The sequence below is a fragment of the Podarcis filfolensis genome, assembly GCF_964270895.1.
Source record: "Podarcis filfolensis genome assembly, chromosome: 12".
Classification (NCBI taxonomy): domain Eukaryota; kingdom Metazoa; phylum Chordata; class Lepidosauria; order Squamata; family Lacertidae; genus Podarcis; species Podarcis filfolensis.
In genome coordinates this window covers 32,617,246-32,635,782 of record NC_139614.1, presented here as the reverse complement: position 1 = coordinate 32,635,782, position 18,537 = coordinate 32,617,246, and the positions used below count along the sequence as shown (strand labels likewise).

The window sequence follows — 18,537 nt, the reverse complement described above, 5'->3', positions numbered from 1 at the left end:
TTCTCAAACTATTGATTCTACAGCATTTCCACATTGCAGAAATGCTCAGTCATAAATTCAGTGAAACCAACCACATTTTTTTGTTTGTGAATCTAAATCCTTCAATGCATAAACCAAGATAAGATGTCAGCCATATGCCTTCTTATGCCTTTTTATTTCCCTTTAATGAGGAATCTTCAAGCCTAGAAGCAACTTACTTCAGAGTAATCTCACCAAATGTAGTACATTTGTTTATAGCCCTCAGCAGCTTTTTTTGTCCTCAGGCTGAGTTATAAAATAAATGTTGACTGCTTCCTAATTACTCTCATATCTGAAATATTTATTATCAGATTCCTTGTTGATGGCATAAGATTTTGTCAAGATGAATATTATGTTGTCTGTTCTCAGTGAAATTACACTCCCCCTTAAGAACTAGGTTTGTAGTTTGAGCATACTCCTGAACCTGGATTCACTGCTTTAATCAGGTGGCAATGGGGGCCTGGAGTGCTTTTTTAATTGCCTATGTTGATTTGGTAGCTGTATCCTTTTCTGGATACCTGGCTATTGTGGATTGGTTAGTTACCTTCAAACTGGATTACTGCAGATAGGGACGCGGGTGGCACTGTGGTCTAAACCACTGAGCCTCTTGGGCTTGCCAATCGGAAGGTTGGTGGTTCGAATCCCTGCAACGGAGTGAGCTCCCATTACTCTGTCCCAGCTCCTGCCAACCTAGCAGTTAGAAAGCATGCCAGTGCAAGTAGATAAATAGGTACTGCTGTGGCAGGAAGGTAAATGGTGTTTCCATGCGCTCTTTCTGTCACAGTGTTCCATTGCGCCAGAAGCAGTTAAGTCTTGCTGGCCACACGACTCAGAAAGCTGTCTGTGGACAAACACCAGCTCCCTCGGACTGAAAGCGAGATGAGCAGCGCAACCCCATAGTCGCCTTTGACTGGACTTAACCGTCCAGGGGTCCTTTACCTTTATCTTTTACTGCAATGGCTTTTGGCGACTGTGAGAGACCGCAGTGGAGATGTGGGGTACTACAACCCGCACTATGGAAGCACACTGAACTGTCCTGGTAGTGAGCACAAGCTACTGACACAATGCATTGGCACTCCACCACTGCTTCCCAGCACTTAAAGATAATAACGTGAAGTTCTCTCCTCCTCTGCTGCCACACTGTGACAGTCAGCACCAACTGGTTGCCACCACTGGTGTCTAATGACATTGCCAATTGTCCTTGAGATTTTTGAAGAGTATTTTGTTGTAGCATGTTAATGCTTGGCTTTTTTTCTGGTATACTCTATTGCCAGATGTCACAGGGCCTTGCTAGCTAGTGAACAGCCTGCAAATCTTAAATAAAATTGTATAAATAGCCTCGTCTCAACCCAATATACCGTACTTCTCACTATACTATGTTCCATTACAACTCCTAAAATTACTGCATCCTATTGAGTTTGCCCATCTATGCAAAGTAGGCTGCAAGGCATGCTTCTTACTGGAGCTGAAATAAGAATGCCTTCTGGACACAGCAGAGTAGCTGTTTTTTGTGACCACAGATATGATGATAAGACTTTCATGTTGCTAACAGCTTTGAAACTTTGGGATAGATGATACAAATCAAATGAAACGCCATGCATGTTAAATAAAGAATATGAAGTAATAAGGAATACTCCTATTTTTCTATATCATTAAACTTTCCTCATTAGCCTGACTTGATAGTAAATAAAAGAAATAAAAAAGATTAATGTGGCAGGGACAAGAACCGCCTTCCAAGTGTGACAGACCTAAATCCCCTGCTGGAAAGATTTGTAGCTAACAATGATGAATGCTCACTGGCTGCAGTGACTGCAGAGGTTCACCCTTTTAGGGCAGAAGCTCTTGCTGGAGTTGCTGAACACACACACCAGTTCTTATTTACATTATAATGAAATTAAGAGTTTTCAAGTTCTGTATGTTAAGAAAGGAGACAGCGAATGAGATTTATGAGTTCTAATGTTTCTTTAGTAAGAGCAGAGCTGATTTTAAAGATGAAAACCTGGACAGCTCGTAACGGCAGCCACACTTTCATTTAGAGTGATTTAATAGGATAACTTTGCTAGAGACATAGCGTTTTCACCAGTAAGAAATTTAAAATCCAATGTTCTCCTTTAGTTTCTTTTGAAGACCAACAATTGAAGTTACTGAAGAGCAAATGTGTGTGCATTGGAAGGGAGGGGGGATCTGCAGTGAATGATGTGCTAAGACTATTTCAGATATTCCTGTGGAGTTTTTATTTCCCCCTTTTTTGCTCCTCCTTGGCTCATGTCCAGTCACTGAGGAAATAAATATGTGAAGAAAGTGCACTATGGAATGGTAACTGCAGTGTTATTTCCCCCCCTTTTATCATGCCCAAGATTCAGTGAAGTTGATATAAATTCACCATGCCTTCTTTAAAAAGCATAACAAAAAGGCATTCTTCCTTTAAGAGTCAGACTGTAAAAGGTGATTTTCTTTTACTCAGTTTAGTTTAAGCCTGTAAAAAGCATTAACTGAAAAATCTGATATATTTGTTAGGGCATTTATTGCATTAGTAACATATATTTTAAATTCTCAGTGAAAGGTTTATAGAGAACATAAACCTTGAAGAGTTTTTGCTCAGGATTAAAGATTCATTCTCTCTTTACTGGAGAAATAATAGCCTATAAAATGATGTTTTTAGTAATTATTTTAGCTCTGTTTGTTTTTTAAAGCTGTTCTATTCAGTTTGCTGTGATGGACAAAGGAGAACTTTAAAGCCCTCTCCAGGTTAGAAGATATGTACCCTTTAATGCCTATTTATTTATTTATTTATTTATTTGAAAAGAGCAGCTTCTAATTAAGAGAAACCACAGTTGTAGTGTTCTATTTAAATTATGTTTATAGCTAGCCTGCAACCTTCAAACACACTGCAAATCTTGCACATTTTCAAAAAAAATCCGTAATGGTGTAAGTAATCTTTCCCCCCTCATATGCTATAATGAATAATATTAGAAGAACTGGATTGCTGAAAGAATTAAGATAACTGACTGACTGGTGTGCAAATTGAAAGGAAGTCATTGTTGAAATCTTTCTAGATCCCAAAGTGGTGAGGGGCTGGAGGATGCTATAATTAAAGTATCTTGAAAAACACATTTTTCTCTCAGATATATTTTTTTTAATGTAAAATTTTAAATGGCATTGTTCTCACAGTCCAAATCCTTAAATGTGAACTATGTCCCTTCTTTAAGCTTTGACAAATACCACCATATTTTGTGCTTCACAGTTCCAGTTTACACAATAAAGGCTATTCAGAAAGCATCAGGAGGAAGAGCAGCAAAATTGTGACAAATATTGACAAGAGACAAGAGAGGATATTAGTTCCCCAGCACTTTCATTTAATACATGGTTGCTTGATGTCAGAGGCTTATTTCCATATGATAGACTTTTGATTTATAGGCAGCAAGAATTGTAAATTTTCCTATGGTGTTCATTATTATTTAATCACTTGCATTGTACTCAAAATAGTCCATGGTCAGTGGCCAACATGATGAAACAAGCTCCTTAAGATCATGTACCAGGAAAGGTACAACAACTATCAAGAACATCATTGAATGTTACTTTTTAAAGTGTTGTGGACTTTACACACACACACACACACACACACACACACACACACACACAAAATTATACATTACAAATACTTAAAACATGTGCTGAGAATCTTCCATAAGAACAAAAGAAAAGCTTTGCTGAATCTTACCAAAGTCCGGTGTCCTCTCCACAGTGGCCAGTCAGAAGCCACTCCCAGTTGCTTAGAGCATGGGGCTGATAACGCCATGATGGCAGTTTGATTCCCATATGGGCCAGCTACATATTCCTGCATTGCAAGGGATTGAACTCAATGATTCTTGGGATCCCTTCCAACTCTACAATTCTATGATTCTATTAAGCCCTAAAGGAAGCCCACAAGGAAGAAATGGGGGCAACATCTCATTCTCCATTTTATTCCTGAGCAACTGTTATTCAGAGGCATGCTGCTGATGATCCTGGAAGTAGTATGTATATAACCTTATCCTCCATGTCTAATCCTCTTTTACAGGCATCTAAGATACTGACCATCACCACATTTTATAGTAGCAAAGTCCTAACTACATGCTATGTGAAGTAGTATGTCCTTCTGTATGTTCTGAATCTCACAATGGTCATTAGTTTATCCCATGCTCTAGTATAATGAGAGAAGGAGAATAGCACATCTCTAGTCACTTTCTCCCACTGATAATTTTATAAATCTCCTTCATATCCCCTTTTCCTTGTGGGGCCACAATACAAAATTGGATAAGTCTTTAAGTTGTAAGTAAATTCTTTAAAAATGTGAAATACTTATTAAATAACTCCATACCAGTAACGTTTACTGTTTACACTAACATAGTTAAAATACTGTGGGCTCAGAGCATCTAATAGATCAACAGAGCATGATAGTTTTATTTACTATATCTTAAACCGCTTCACAACAGTATCTCAAGGGCATTCTATACTGATTTTATAATAAAAATAAACTATGGTACTAATACTGGCCCAATACATTTTGGCACCTGAGGCAAACCACAAAATTGTGCCCCTTCCCAGGAAGAAGGGGTGAGTGAATACATCAGAAACGAGGGGGAATAAAAATTTACAGGAGACCAGCAGCTCCTATTTTCCAAGAGGCCATTATAGAGGTGGCATGAGGAGATTTGACCACCTGTGGTAGCAGCAGTAGTGGGTGATGCATTCCTTGGAGGCTGGCTCTGCTGCCCCTGTGAATCCTCACCTTGCCTCATGGGTATTCCCTGTATGGTACAATAGTTTAAGAGCTGTACCACATGGTTTCTGTTTCTGCTTGAGTAAGATACTCAAAATCTTAATGGCAAAGTAGACTCTTCTTCCTAAGTGCTAGAAGCAACAGATTTTCTGAACAGGACATTGGTTGTTGTGGTAAGATGGAGATGGCTACCCTGTGGCCTTTCATCTTCCCTTGTCATTGGCCCTCCTGGCTGGGACTCATTAGTGTCGAACAATAATTGGAGTATCATAGGGTAGTATCACCTCTGGTAAGAGAACCTTTTGTTCCTAGAAACTTCTGCCATTGCTTTCTAGTTTGGACTAGTCATTTTATTTCAGTGGAGCTATGCATAGTGTACTCTTTCTGGTGGCATAATTTTACAGATTTTAGATCTTTACCTTGATGCATTCAAATTGTGCTGATACTCTAAACAGAAAACTGCTGAAGACTAAAATTCTTGGAATTGAGTATATTAGCTGGTTGCCATTCAAGTCTTCCCATTGGTATAGCTACTTTTTTGTCTCAAGCAGGGATAATGCCAAAGTAAGGAAATTTTGAAGTCAGACATAGTGATATTTTGTAATTGAACAACCAGTATTTCAGAGTGTTCTGAATATGTTGCTCTGAGTTTCACCAGCAAAGGAGTGGGTTGTAGTACTTGTTGAATCAGAAAATGCTGGCATGTTGTGGGTAACCTTCAGAAGTGCTCTCCTGATTTGCTGTCAAAAATATATACAGGATTAATCTTTGTTTTTTAATCAGGCCTTGATTTTGAAAGTGAACTTGACCTCTGTCCCTCATTTAATTTAACCAGCAAAGCACCATAAGTTCAGAGGTTCAGTGCACGTGCCCAAATCTTTTTTTCCCTTTGAGGGCTTCAGTAATCCTAGTCATGTTCAGCTTGACCAAGAATTGACCCTCTTTGCAAGAGGAAGAAACCCAGTGTGCTCTTTATGAAATTAAATCAAATGCTTGTGATCAAGAGTTTTGTAAGTGGGGGGGGGGGGGAGTAATGCAATAATAAGCCAACAGCTTATGTGATTTGCAAATTGTGTTAAGGAACAGTTGCAGTTAACTTCCAATTCAGCCAAACATGCTCTTAAGACATTTTAAATTGTATTGGTCATTTTTCAGATACCTGCAGATTAAGTTGTTCTAAAGATCATTCCAGTAGTGCTAATTACATTATTGAATGGTCACAACTGTAGCAAGTACTTGATTGTACTCATCTGTAAAAGCACTCCATTGCAATTATGCTATCATGGCCAACCACTATCGCTTTCTAATTAGTGCTGAAGCAAGTGAAGCATCAGCATTGAAGCTTATTGTATCACACATACCAGTATAGACTGCTGAGAAATGAAACATGCTGCAGTGCCTTAGACACACAATTATATTCTATTAAATTCTACTCTGACACCAAGTAGAGCAAGGTGCATGTTAGATTCAGTAGTTTCTTTGGTGGTTTGTCAGTTTATGTATAGAGACTAAGATTAAATATTGTTTGTCTTTGATAAAGGACTGCTGCCTGACTTCTAGCAGGTAAATTGTTGGGTACATCTTAAAGATATTTGAGACAAACTATGGATGCATATAATGCAGGCTGATGATTGTTTTATCAGAAGAAAATACAAGCTGTCAAATATGAGTTGAGAAGTCTTAGGTGGGAAAAGGTGTTTAACCCTTTCTGGACATTTACCTAGTTCCTCTCCCCCCCAAAAATTGGTTCTTACAGAGTTTCAGATGCATTCTGAAACACTGGTGCTTGCATTTAGAACACTGGTGTGGGCAGCAGATGGAATAGCTTGAAGGTGAGAAGCGTTTGGAGCTAAAATATAGTCACCTTGGAAAGGGTTAAGTATTTTTTTAGATTAGATCTTTTTACTGTTTTTAATGTTTGTTGTACTGGATATCATTCTCTGGTGCTGGTTTTATTCTGTGTTAGATTTTAGTTTCTTTCTGTATTTTATATTTTTGTGAACCACCCGGATGACTTTTACCATTGGGTGGTATATAAATATTAGAAAGAAAGAAATAGCAACAAGTATGCCTTATTGCTGCATCTCTGCAGGATGGGTGACATTGGGCTTGACAGAAATACATGTGAAAAGGCTATAGGAATATTAATAGATTACAAGTTAAATATGAGTTAGCAGTGTGATGGATTACAGCCCTCATCATCCCTGACTATGGTTGGAGTTGATGGTAGTTGTAGTTCAACAACATCTGGAGGGCATCACATTGATTACACTGACATGTATATATCAGAGTCAATTTTTTGCTGTTGCTCTACAGCAGCCTTTCTCAACCTTGGGAGATATTGTTGGACTGCAACTCCCATCATTCCAGGTCATTTGTCAGGTAGGATGGAAATTGTAGTTCAAGAACATCTGAGGACACAAAGTTGAGAAAGGCAGCTCTAGAGGGTAGGACCCAAACCAACAGGTTCAAAATACAATAAATGCATTTTTGAATAATGCTGTTGTTGTTGCATAAACATTAAGAACCTTCTGACAGTGTGAGCTGTTCATCAGTGGAATTGACGCCTTTGAAATTTGTATACCCTCCTTTATTAGAGACTTCTAAGCACAAGCTGAATGCTGCTTGTTCAGGGTGCTATAGCAGTGGTTTCCCTGCATTGGCAGGGGTTGGACTACTAGAGGAACTTAGAAGTCCCTTCCAGTTCTATGATGCGATGAATCAATTTTTTCCCTGATTCCACTCCCCGTGGTTGACTTTCCTTTAGTATGCATAAAAGATCTGCTCATTTGAAATACTTTGTACACATTTTATCCTTTCTATATCCATTCTGCGAAGCATTACTGGTGGGAAGAAATTTGAAGACTAATCTTTTAATAAAAATGTAATTGTTTTATTTCAGCAATGAACACCTAATAGCTCTTGTTGAAAATCAGATAACTTCTGCATATAGCTTTACTAACTTATATTTGGAAATATACTTTGGTGCTTTAAAGCCATGCAGTTGAATTTGAGATGGGTGTTTGGCTTAATCCTACAAGGATACTGTGCTAAGTTACTTAGATTTATATTATAATTATTTTATGAGCCCATATACGTGGACATTTGAATATGCTTTTCTCTACCTTTGTCTGCCAACTGTGTCTTTGTGAGCAATCTATGTACTGACATTTACTAGTGCCCTTCACTCTGAAGTGTTTTCTTGTAAATGTCAAGAATAGCTGAATGGAACCATTCCCACCATTTGAATACAAATTCTTGCAAAACTGGAGCCTAGTTGGTAGGTGACACTGTGGCCTGTGTTTGTATTTCAAACTGAAAATTCAGAAAAGAATAGCAGTTGATTTTGAAAAACTGTATATGTCCTCTACAACAATTCAGTTAAACTCAGTGGCACTTAATTTGCGAGTAAATATTTACAGGACCAACCTATAAATAAATTGCATTGAGATCCCATTGAAATCGACATGAAAGCTGATTATTATCCCATTTATTTTGGTGGGAACTAAGTACAATAACGTAGTCAGATTCCAATATACAGATACAGAAACTCATGGCTTGACTGTAGCCTACATAGAAATACCACCAGATTCAAAAGCAGGCTAACAAAATGTCAGGCTGTGTCGTAAAAACAAAAACAAAAGCCTATCTTGGTCTAAAACCAATCTCATAAGAAAACTAAAATTATTTCTTGCCACATCAAGTGCAAATAGACTTACTTGAAAAGGTACTCCACAGTTTTTCAGAATTAATGTTTATTTCACAATTTGAGGGATCGAGAGGTATGAATCTATTGTATCTGTTTCAGAGCACTGCGTTCCATAGGGTGAGCTCCCATCACTTCATTGGTGGCCATAAATCAGTAGGCATCCCTCGCTTCAGGTGAAATCTGGAGCAAACAGAATGAACAGTTGGCAGGGTTTTGATGTGTTATGCTTTGGGAAAACATGATGATAGAAGAATTGGAGGGGGGGGTCTGTAAAGGTTAGGGCATTTATATGCTTTCCCCTCCATTCACCAGAAAGCACAGATGATGAGATGCCCTTCCTTTTGCAGTCAGGGTCTTCCACAAAGATTTCTGCTTAGAAATGTGAGATGTTGAGTGGGGAATGTTGAGAGGACACTGAATTTCTACAGTAACTGTAGCAGAGAGGTGAAGGTCCTTGGCTTTGTAGCACCTTGAAAGGCAAGGAGCCACTGTCTCTGCACTCTGCTTACTTCAAAAATGTCTGCTAACAACTAAAAGGACAGTAACTAAAGTGAAACGATAAATTTTAATGTTTATAACCACTGCCAATGGCTGTGAGTAAGCCATGTAAGTTACAGCGGTGGAATTTGGCTAGGTACATGGACCTGGCTCTATATTTCTGCTTTCCTTGATATCGTTATATATGGCATAACCAGTGAGAGTAGTTTCTCTTTTTTTATTTGTTGTCTCACTAATTTTTCTCTGGTTATGTTTAAGGCTAAGCTACGTGAATCATGCAGAGGATCTGGCCTCCAAATTACTCCAGTGTTTCCCAAAGAACAGATTGTCAGCACAGGCAGCTCTCAGCCATGAGTATTTCAGTGACCTGCCCCCACGGCTATGGGAACTAACTGACAGTGAGTATAACAAAACATCCACATAGAATAAAGGCAAGGAAATGTGTGTGTGTGTGTGTGTGATTCTGCAGTTCAAATTCCATACTTTGCTTGACACAGGAAAAATGGACTCTCCCTTGCTATCTCTACTGTGCAGTATGTAGCTATCTATCTTTGTATTTGATTATATGTGCAGTAAAGAGAATTATTTGAAATGCCATAAAGGAAGGAGGGGAGAGGGAAATATAATTTACATATTTAGTGCTTTTTACTTCATAATATGCACTACTTTTTAACATGCTGCAGTGCACGGGACAATACTCCAGTGATATTCTCAAACATTATATATGCCAAAATAATAACAATTTTAAAAAGATTTTTGTATTTAAAAGATTGAAGAACACAAAGCACACAATTGATTAATGTGCAGGATTTAAACATATGAAAGATAAACTTGAGTTCATTTTCTTATAGCTTGAGGATGCTTTCAACATTCAAACACTATCCTTTGTTTTTTCATTTTAAACAAAATGTATTAACGTTATTATAAGTAATATGATCCCAACAAGATGCTGCCAATTTTCTTTTTAACTAGCAAGGATTTTTTATTGACTTTAGTGTTCTTAAAAAGTCATTGCAGCACATTCAGGCAAAGCCATATTTACATTGGATGAGGTGGCAGGGATAATTTTACCAATATAAAATTGGTGTAAATCAATTTTACTTTCAGGTGAAACTCATTTCTGCCAGCACAATGAACAAAACTGCTCTTGAGGACACACCTTTTTAACTGGTCACGTTTGCGTAGTGAGTTACGTTTCTCTTTCAAGCCCATTGCACTATACTATCTGGATTTCTCAGGCCCATTTGGAGAAATAACGAGGCTTGTTCAGACCTGTTGCGGTTAGATATGTGAAGGCCTGAGTGGGGGAATGGGGCACATTTCCCCCCAGAAGCCTCTTTGTTCCCCCCCCCAAAAAAGGGAAAAATGTTGGACTATGAAAAGTGAAAGGGTAGATAAGCTTGTTTCAGTCTGGGTAAAACTTCGGTTTTTAGAAGTACATGATAAATATGATGACAAATATGAAAAAGTAGAAACTGATAGTCATAGCTCAGGAAATCAGACTGATTAAATTTTATGTAGTACTCACTGAGTCTTGGTCCCAACCCCCAATTTTCCAACTCTGTTAATGGAAATGAGTGCTTAACATTGTGGAGGACTGAAAGAAACATGGGTGGTATTCAGTCCTAGTCCTACTCATAGTAGACCTACTGAAGCTAGTAGACTTTACCAGCTTAGGTTCACTAATTTCAATGAGTAGGACTTAGTTGAATAGAATACATACTAACTTTCTCCTTTTTTTACTGTAATGCTGATGGTTTTTCCTGCTTTTATTGCTTTTGCCTGCTCATAAACTGACAGAATGCTAGCTTCCAATAATAATAATAATAATAATAATAATAATAATAATAATAATAATAATTATTATTATTATTATTTATTATTTATACCCCGTCCATCTGGCTGAGCTTCCCCAGCCACTCTGGGCAGCTCCCAATCGAGTGTTAAAAACAATACAGCATTAAATATTAAAAACTTCCCTAAACAGGGCTGCCTTCAGATGTCTTTTAAAAATAGGATAGCTGCTTATTTCCTTCACATCTGAAGGGAGGGTGTTCCACAGGGTGGGTGCCACTACCAAGAAGGCCCTCTGTCTGGTTCCTGTAACCTCACTTCTCGCAATGAGGGAACTGCCAGTAGGCCCTCGGCGCTGGATCTCAATGTCCAGGTTGAATGATGGGGGTAGATACGCTCCTTCAGGTATACTGGACCGAGGCCGTTTAAGGTTTTAAAGGTCAGCACCAACACTTTGAATTCTAAAGCAACAAAGTGACATTAGATCTGCTAAAAAAAAAAAGAATTGCATATTTTGGGGTGGGGCTGGGGAACAGGAAACAAAACAGGTTCCCTCCACCATGACTTCAGTTTTTTCAGAAATTCTACATCTCTAGTTGCAAAGCTTTTTAGGCATTTACAGATCTAATGTGTGCGCTAAACAGCAAATAACTTGGTTTACAGAAAGTTCTGTGATCATGGACGCATGACAATTGCTGTGAAAAAGCTAACTACCCAGTTCTTGTATTAACATTTATATGCATAAGTGTGTACTTGAGAAGAGCCAGCGCAACTTGTTGACATGATATGTGTATGAAATCAGCCCTTGGGCACTGTGGAATGTGGTGCTTATGGGACCCAATTGCTCCAATAGGGAAGGGCCATGGCTTAATGGTAGATCATGTGCCTTACATACAAATGTGGGAATGTTAAGGATAGTAGGAAAGGATATATTGAATAAGTATTATCCTTCCTTCACTCATGCTAGTAAGTGATGTAGCAGAGCAAATTCCCCTCAATATAGCTGGAAGCTAGTTTGCAGATTCGTTTGAATCTCTTAGGTAAGTTTATTTCCTGGTGTCCCCTTTGATCCCTCTTAAAAAAATAAAGACACAAGAGTCTTTCTGAGTAAAGTGACAAAAAGTTTACTCACATTTCAGATCACGATTTTGATCCCTGAAAGGCAGACTTTATTTGGTAGTTACACAAAGAAACTGTGAGTTTATTTCATATGGAGATGGAACTCATGGGCTGCTGGCTAAGAGCCAGCAGACAGCAAAATTACATTAAGACAAAAAAAATGGCTGCAAGAGAGCAGCATGGCAGCAAAAGAACAGCAAGACAATAGAAAGACAAAAAGTTCACCTGAGAAAATGGCTGCATGACTCGGCTCTTTTATGGAGTGAGCCAGAGGCACACACATCTCCCAGGTCACATGCAGGGGGAAGAAGCTCCAGACCAGTGGAACAGGAAGTTACACTGAATGGATGTCCCCCTGCCTGTGCCCACTCTAGGGAAATAAGGAATGTTGCATTTGACTGCACCAGTGGATTACATCCCACAACAAAAGCTCCCAGGTTCAGTTCTGGCATCTCCAGGCGCATCTAAGAAACACTCCTGTCTGAAAGCCCAGAGAGCCACTGTCAGTCAAGTGAACTAGTTAAACCAGTACTCTTGACTCAGTAAGCATGACAGCTTCCTATGTTCCCCTAACCCTGCAGCTAATCAGCTGTCATTTAATTACTTAAACACTGTCTTTAAACTGTGTGTTCCTATGCCTCAGCCTATCTCACAGGTTTTCTATGATGGCAGTGATACACACACACACACACACAAACACACTTCATTTATGTTGCCCCTGGATACCAAAAGAGATTTTCTGGAAAATAAAGTCAGAGAAGGATCTCAGAAGTGGATGGGCTTTAGGGACTCTCAATCCCTGGCATCTCCAGGTTGGGATAGGCCTGTGTCTGAAATTTTGGAGATATGCTAGATGAACTAATAGTATGTATAAGGCGGCTTCCAATGTTCCTATGTTCCCAAAGTGTCCTCTTAGAGATGCAGCTAAGAACTATAAAGGATCTCATTAAGATTTAGTTTTTCTAATTCACATAAACATACTATTCTTCCCCTCCCTCCTCCAAAAACCACGCACATCTACTCTAGTAGAAGCTCATATTTTCAGGAACTGAAAAATTTTCATCCAGTAATTAGACTTGCATTTTGCCTTATTTCAGACAAATGCTGCATTCTTCAACCCGCCCTAGTTTGAGGGACTAAGTACACCCTCTTCTTGACTCATAGGGTCTTTTGCCTATTGCATGATTTAATCAGAATTTTCCAAAGTACCCAGGTGCAATTTAATGATGCTAGTTGAAAAGTCTGCTATCTTGTTGGAAGTTTAATATGAAGTGATTTGTTAGTTCATGAGTACTTAAGACAACAAAAATACCAATGTTTTTTTTTTTATTAGTCAGTTTAAAAGACGATAACTTAATATCGCTCTACATTGGTGACATCTCAATCCTTTCTGACTGTACATTTTAGTCTAGCCAGGATTTTGATAGTCTATGAATTCTGAATTCTGTAGTAATACTTTTCAGTTAATATGGACTTATTACCCACTTGCCACTTAGTTTATCAGCTGGTGGTTAAATCCGGTTCTATCTGTGAAGTAAATGCCTACACATTATCACTGTGCAGCAGGCTGCCAACAGAGACAGTCTTGTCCTAGTCATTAACAAGCACAATGTATGCAGAACACCAGAGGGGAATTAAAACCACAAAAAATACCTCAGGGTGGTATTTTTAATATGAGAATTTAATTTGTAATTTCACAGATTAAGAATTTTGGCAGCATTAATCCTTTTATCAGCTCACAGCAGGTTATTTGCAGAAGCATAACCATAAGGCGATATTCATTGGCAGAAACACGTCTTTGCATAACGTTAAACATCAGGAGCAGTGAAACCTTTTGAAGGAGGAGAATAAAGATGAAAAATCATTATATTTTAAGGCAAGGTTTTGCTAAATGCCTCCAGTAAAATTTTTGAGTTACAGAAACACTATTTCTGTGTCTAGCAGATAATCATTATGGAGCATAAATAAAGATGCAAGAAGGGACAATCCCTGTATCAAATACTATAATTGTTTTCATTTGGTATGCATGGATAGAAATTGCAATCATATTTTTAAAAAACAATGAAGTTGTATATTTTGGCAAAAAAAAGGGTTACACTGTGAATTGATGGGATTTTGGTGGCTAGCACCTAGGTGATTTTGGTAACTAGTTGTGATGCTTTCTCTATGTATGCAGCTGAAAATATTTCCCACTTAAATGTTGCATTAATTTTAATTGTGGGTACAGTATATCCAGTATAATACTAGTAGGGAACCACACACATTTTTCAATGTTAAAGGTAAAGATGATGACCTTTCATCATGGAATTCATCTACACATACACTCGGTTCCTTCTAACCCAGAGACCTTGTGAAGAACTCCGCAAGTGGGCAATCCTTCTTTTTTATAGTTGGAGATATCCAGTATGTAAATCCTGTAATGAATTTGCAAACACATTTTAGAACTGATTATTTAATGTGAACTTGAGCTAAGGCCATAGTCACTGGAGCCAGTGTAAACATTATGGCATTTACAACCACATTGCTAAAAAGAATCCCATCCTTGTGGTGACACTCCATAAATCAGCAGTAATGTTTACTGTGGCTACTCTTATTAATTTAATCCATGGCCTGAGGGCTGGATTTTAATGTCCAAGTACCATGTTCCAAAGGTGGAAGTGGGTGGGGCCAGAGACTGAAGTGGGCAGAGCCAAAGAGAAAACCAAACAATAAATAAAACGGGTCAATGCATGCCCATGCAAGCAGACAGAGAGCCCCACCCCAGTACTGAGTTGAGTGGAAATGCTGACTTTTGCTCCTAAGATCAGGCAGCATTTATTTTCTCTGCAATCTTAAGGCTGTGGCACCTCAGCAGGAAGATTGTATATGTGCACCCCTGCCTGTTGCCTTTTGCTATCAAAGGTGGTTCTACCACCTTATTAAGAACCCTGCCATTTGGGGCTTAGATTTTTTTTATTTTTAGAAAGAGATTAAAAATGAAGAAACAAATAACACAGCTAGGTCCTACTCCAAGAGAATCTAAGTTAGGCAAGCACTGTTAGTACGTCCTGAATGGCAGTAGCCAATAAAACAGAAATAGTATATTCTCTCTTATTATTGGCAGTGTAATCAGGAGCTGGTTGCATAATGTGTCCTGAATTCTCCTCTTCTGCCTTTTCCTTATGCCACACAGGTCTTTAAGTAGCTCCTGAAAAGCAGGGGGAGGGGCTGTCCCAACAGTTCTTTCAAGCTATTAGTAAGTGTCTTTAGGGGCTGATTGCAAGAACTCCCTGGCCTGGGATGAAAGAATAGCACGGGAACTTGTCTTGATTTCATAAGAATGTTGGATCACAATTTTCCATTTAAAAATAAGTTGCTGGCTTTTTCTTGCTTGCTTTTAAGTTTGTGGGGGGAGTGAATATTTTAGTGCCTTGAAACTTTAAAAACTTTAAAAGTTAAATGCCTGAATTCTATCTTTTCCCTGCAGTGTCTTCTATTTTTTCCGTACCTAATGTAAGATTACAAGCAGAGGGTGGAGAAAGCATGAAAGTCTTTGGAAAAAACAATATTTATGGCAAAGGTCTATCAAACATGAAGCACTGAGGAACATGTTGATTTCCCACAAATAATTCAGGTAAGAGTCAAAAAGTGGTTGTTGTTTTTAAGTAAAGTTTTCTCCCCCCCCCCACCTTGTACAGTATGAAACCCCCTTTTTTAATGGAATCATTTATTCATCTAACTGTGGATTTTGTATGGCAGATCTGTTTTGTGGAAAAAATATGATACAACACCCTGTGGCATTTTGAGGTCCTATAGCTAGCTCTAAGCAGGATTAGATTTATCCTCCCTCCCCATCCATGTCAGTGCACCTCACACATGGGAAAAGAGAGTTCCATGCTTTCCCATTACAGTGATCCTTATGACAAAATAGATCAACAGCGATTGCGCAGTGTTTTTACATAGTAAAACAGCGGTAGCAGGAGAGGCAGCACCCATAGGTTCTTATGATGGTAGGCTGCTGATAGCATAATGAGATATAATGTTGTGTGGGGAAAGGATATAAAGGCAATGTGAGGTTTATAGGAGCAGAGGACATAGTATGAAATGTTAAGGTTGGTTAAGGACTTGGTGTAACTGAATGGGCTAGGTCTCCAATAAAAAATAGTTTGAGAGGTCCTAAAGTAGGCCCATAAGAAAACTTGCAAACAGGAAACTCTCTAGAGGCTTTATGAAAATATGATCATTAAATACAGAAATCTTTGCTTGTTATGAGTTAAAATACGAGAGATAGCACGTGGGTTTGCTTGGCAAGACTTGAGTGAGAAGTGTTGGGATAATTGCTTGCAATTGTGGAGGCTGAACATTGCAATTTTTCACCTTGACAAAAGAAGTTGATGTTGGGACACCAGCTTGTTTTGGTGCTATTGCATTCTATCAAAGGTAGTTGTTCCTCATTACATAGTATCTAAACATCTGCTGTCAGGATACGCTTCGATTTCAGGGATATTGCATCCAGCACAAAAAAACCCAGGGTATGTATTCTCCAGCCAGCTGATCCATTGCGGTTTCAAAGTGCTATGTGGAATGTGCCTGAATGTCAATTATTGCAATAAGACGCCTGGAATAAGGATCTGGGGTACTCAGTTCTCAGATACTCATTTTCCATCTTCAGTTGTTGAAGAATTAAGGATGCCCTAAAATATACCCATGTTTCTCTAACCCAGTGTATCTAACAGGTCTTTAAACTTCTTGTGTTATGTGAATTCAAACCTTTTTTTGGTTGGTGTTAGATGAGTACTGTTGTATTCCTTCTCAAAGGTACCCAAAGTTGTCATGTTGCCACTTCCTTATGACAATTGTCATTGTTCATAAGGGGAACGAGTTGTTGGTTTGTTCTTGTTTTTGTTGTGCATTTGGGTTTTCATTTTGTATTACTGTGCTGTAAGTCACACCCCTGTAGACCACCCCTGTGATCATGGGATGAAGGGTGATATACAAATTTAATAATAATGTAATAATAATAATAATAATAATAATAATAATAATAATACCACCTCAACACTTTGGAACAAGCATTCCTGCTATCGTATCTTTTCTTACAAAAAAATACTTTTGTAAACTGCTTTATACTGATAACATAGAATAACCTAGTTAAGTACATCTAATTGAAAGAGTACTTAATTCTGCTATACTCAGTTAAAAAGAAACAATTAATTGCATCATAATAATTTCTATTGGATATACTTATTTATGAAAGTATAAATAAATCTTGCCAGCTAGTTGCAGCTCCATGAACTGTATCTGAAACTGATACCAGCACTGGGTTGTTTTCAAAGTGGTAGTGATGTAAAAGCAGTCTACAAAATAATGACAATAGCTTTCTGGAAGAATATCAGCTAGTGTAAACTGCCCCAATTATGTCTCATGTTTCTCTACAGCGAAAGGTTTAAGATTTTACCGTATCAGAAATCAGGCTGCCTGGCTTGTTTACAAGTTTGTTGCCTAGTTAATTTTTACTTTTCCTTCACGTGGCATCCCTACAGGCATTTCTTCAACTTTACCTGTTCTAATATGAAAGATCAACCCTTGCAAGTACATTTTAAATGTGGGTGTTTGAAAGGTTTGCAAATACAACACAAAATGGTCAAAATGTATATAGGATTTTGATGACCAAAACACCTATTTTTCTGTGATACAGAAAAGAACATTTGGAACCTGGTGTCACTAAATTACTTATATTTTCAAAATAAAAAAGCCATACAGCAACTACTGCACCCAGATAGAATAAAATGCTGCTGATGGAGTTCCACACTTGAGTATGAAACCCAATAGATTTCCAAACATCAAGCCATGGTTTTTTTAAAGTTCCTAATTTGAGGTGGAGGGAATTTGATCTTAGGAACAAAGGCATTGACAAAGGAAAACTGTTGCCAAATATATGTCTATGTGATTTTTCACATATGACAGCATGCATGTTTTGTACCTGTTTTTCCTACATCCCATAGCGGGGTAGTGTTGTGTTTGAACAGGAAGCACCCCTAATTTCTACAGATGGCAAGATTATCTCCTGGTAGCAGCAGCATGAATCCCTAAATAACCTTTACCCTACTTTCTGGGTCATTAAAATGACATCCTCAATGAGTATACCTAATAAAGGACAGGTTATAACTACTGAAAGGAGCAACTGCATGCATCTTAAAAACAATGGATAAAGTAAACACAAAGGGAATCTTGTCACTTTGTAGACTAATTGATTTATTGTGATGTAAGCTTTTATGGATTAGAGCCAAAAGCATGAAAGTTTATTTTTAGTTGGCAGATAAATATATATCCACAGACATAGAGAAAAAAATAATAAAGAGTAGGACTAACAGAAAAGCAAGCACACAAATAAAATAAAATAAAATAAAATAGAGTGGGACTAAAAGATAATCCTGCAATCTTTGATCTCCTAGCTTCCATAGGTATGTTAGAAACCTAGGTTAAAACTGTCAGATACAAGCCAAAGATTGTACAGCACCCTTTATATGAAAACCCTATATAAAGTAGTGTTTAATTTGTAAATAGAGAGGGGGTGAGGGGGCTTAAGCCCATTGGAAAGCTAGACTCCTGAACTTGAAATCCTAGATGTATATAGGCAGGCAGCAATTACTCAGAT

General features: G+C 38.1%; 1 protein-coding gene across 6 annotated transcripts in view; it reads left to right on the top strand.

The window, feature by feature from the left end:
* The window catches only part of CDK14 (cyclin dependent kinase 14), a 223,932-nt gene that overhangs the window by 162,426 nt on the left and 42,969 nt on the right, over nt 1-18,537 (top strand). For all 6 annotated transcript variants that reach the window (XM_083578781.1, XM_083578782.1, XM_083578783.1 and 3 more), the window contains 2 exons: nt 9,246-9,385; nt 15,367-15,513. In XM_083578781.1, the coding sequence (XP_083434907.1) occupies nt 9,246-9,385; nt 15,367-15,482 (256 nt within the window). In that variant the 3' untranslated portion in view covers nt 15,483-15,513. The remainder of the gene's footprint in view (nt 1-9,245; nt 9,386-15,366; nt 15,514-18,537) is intronic.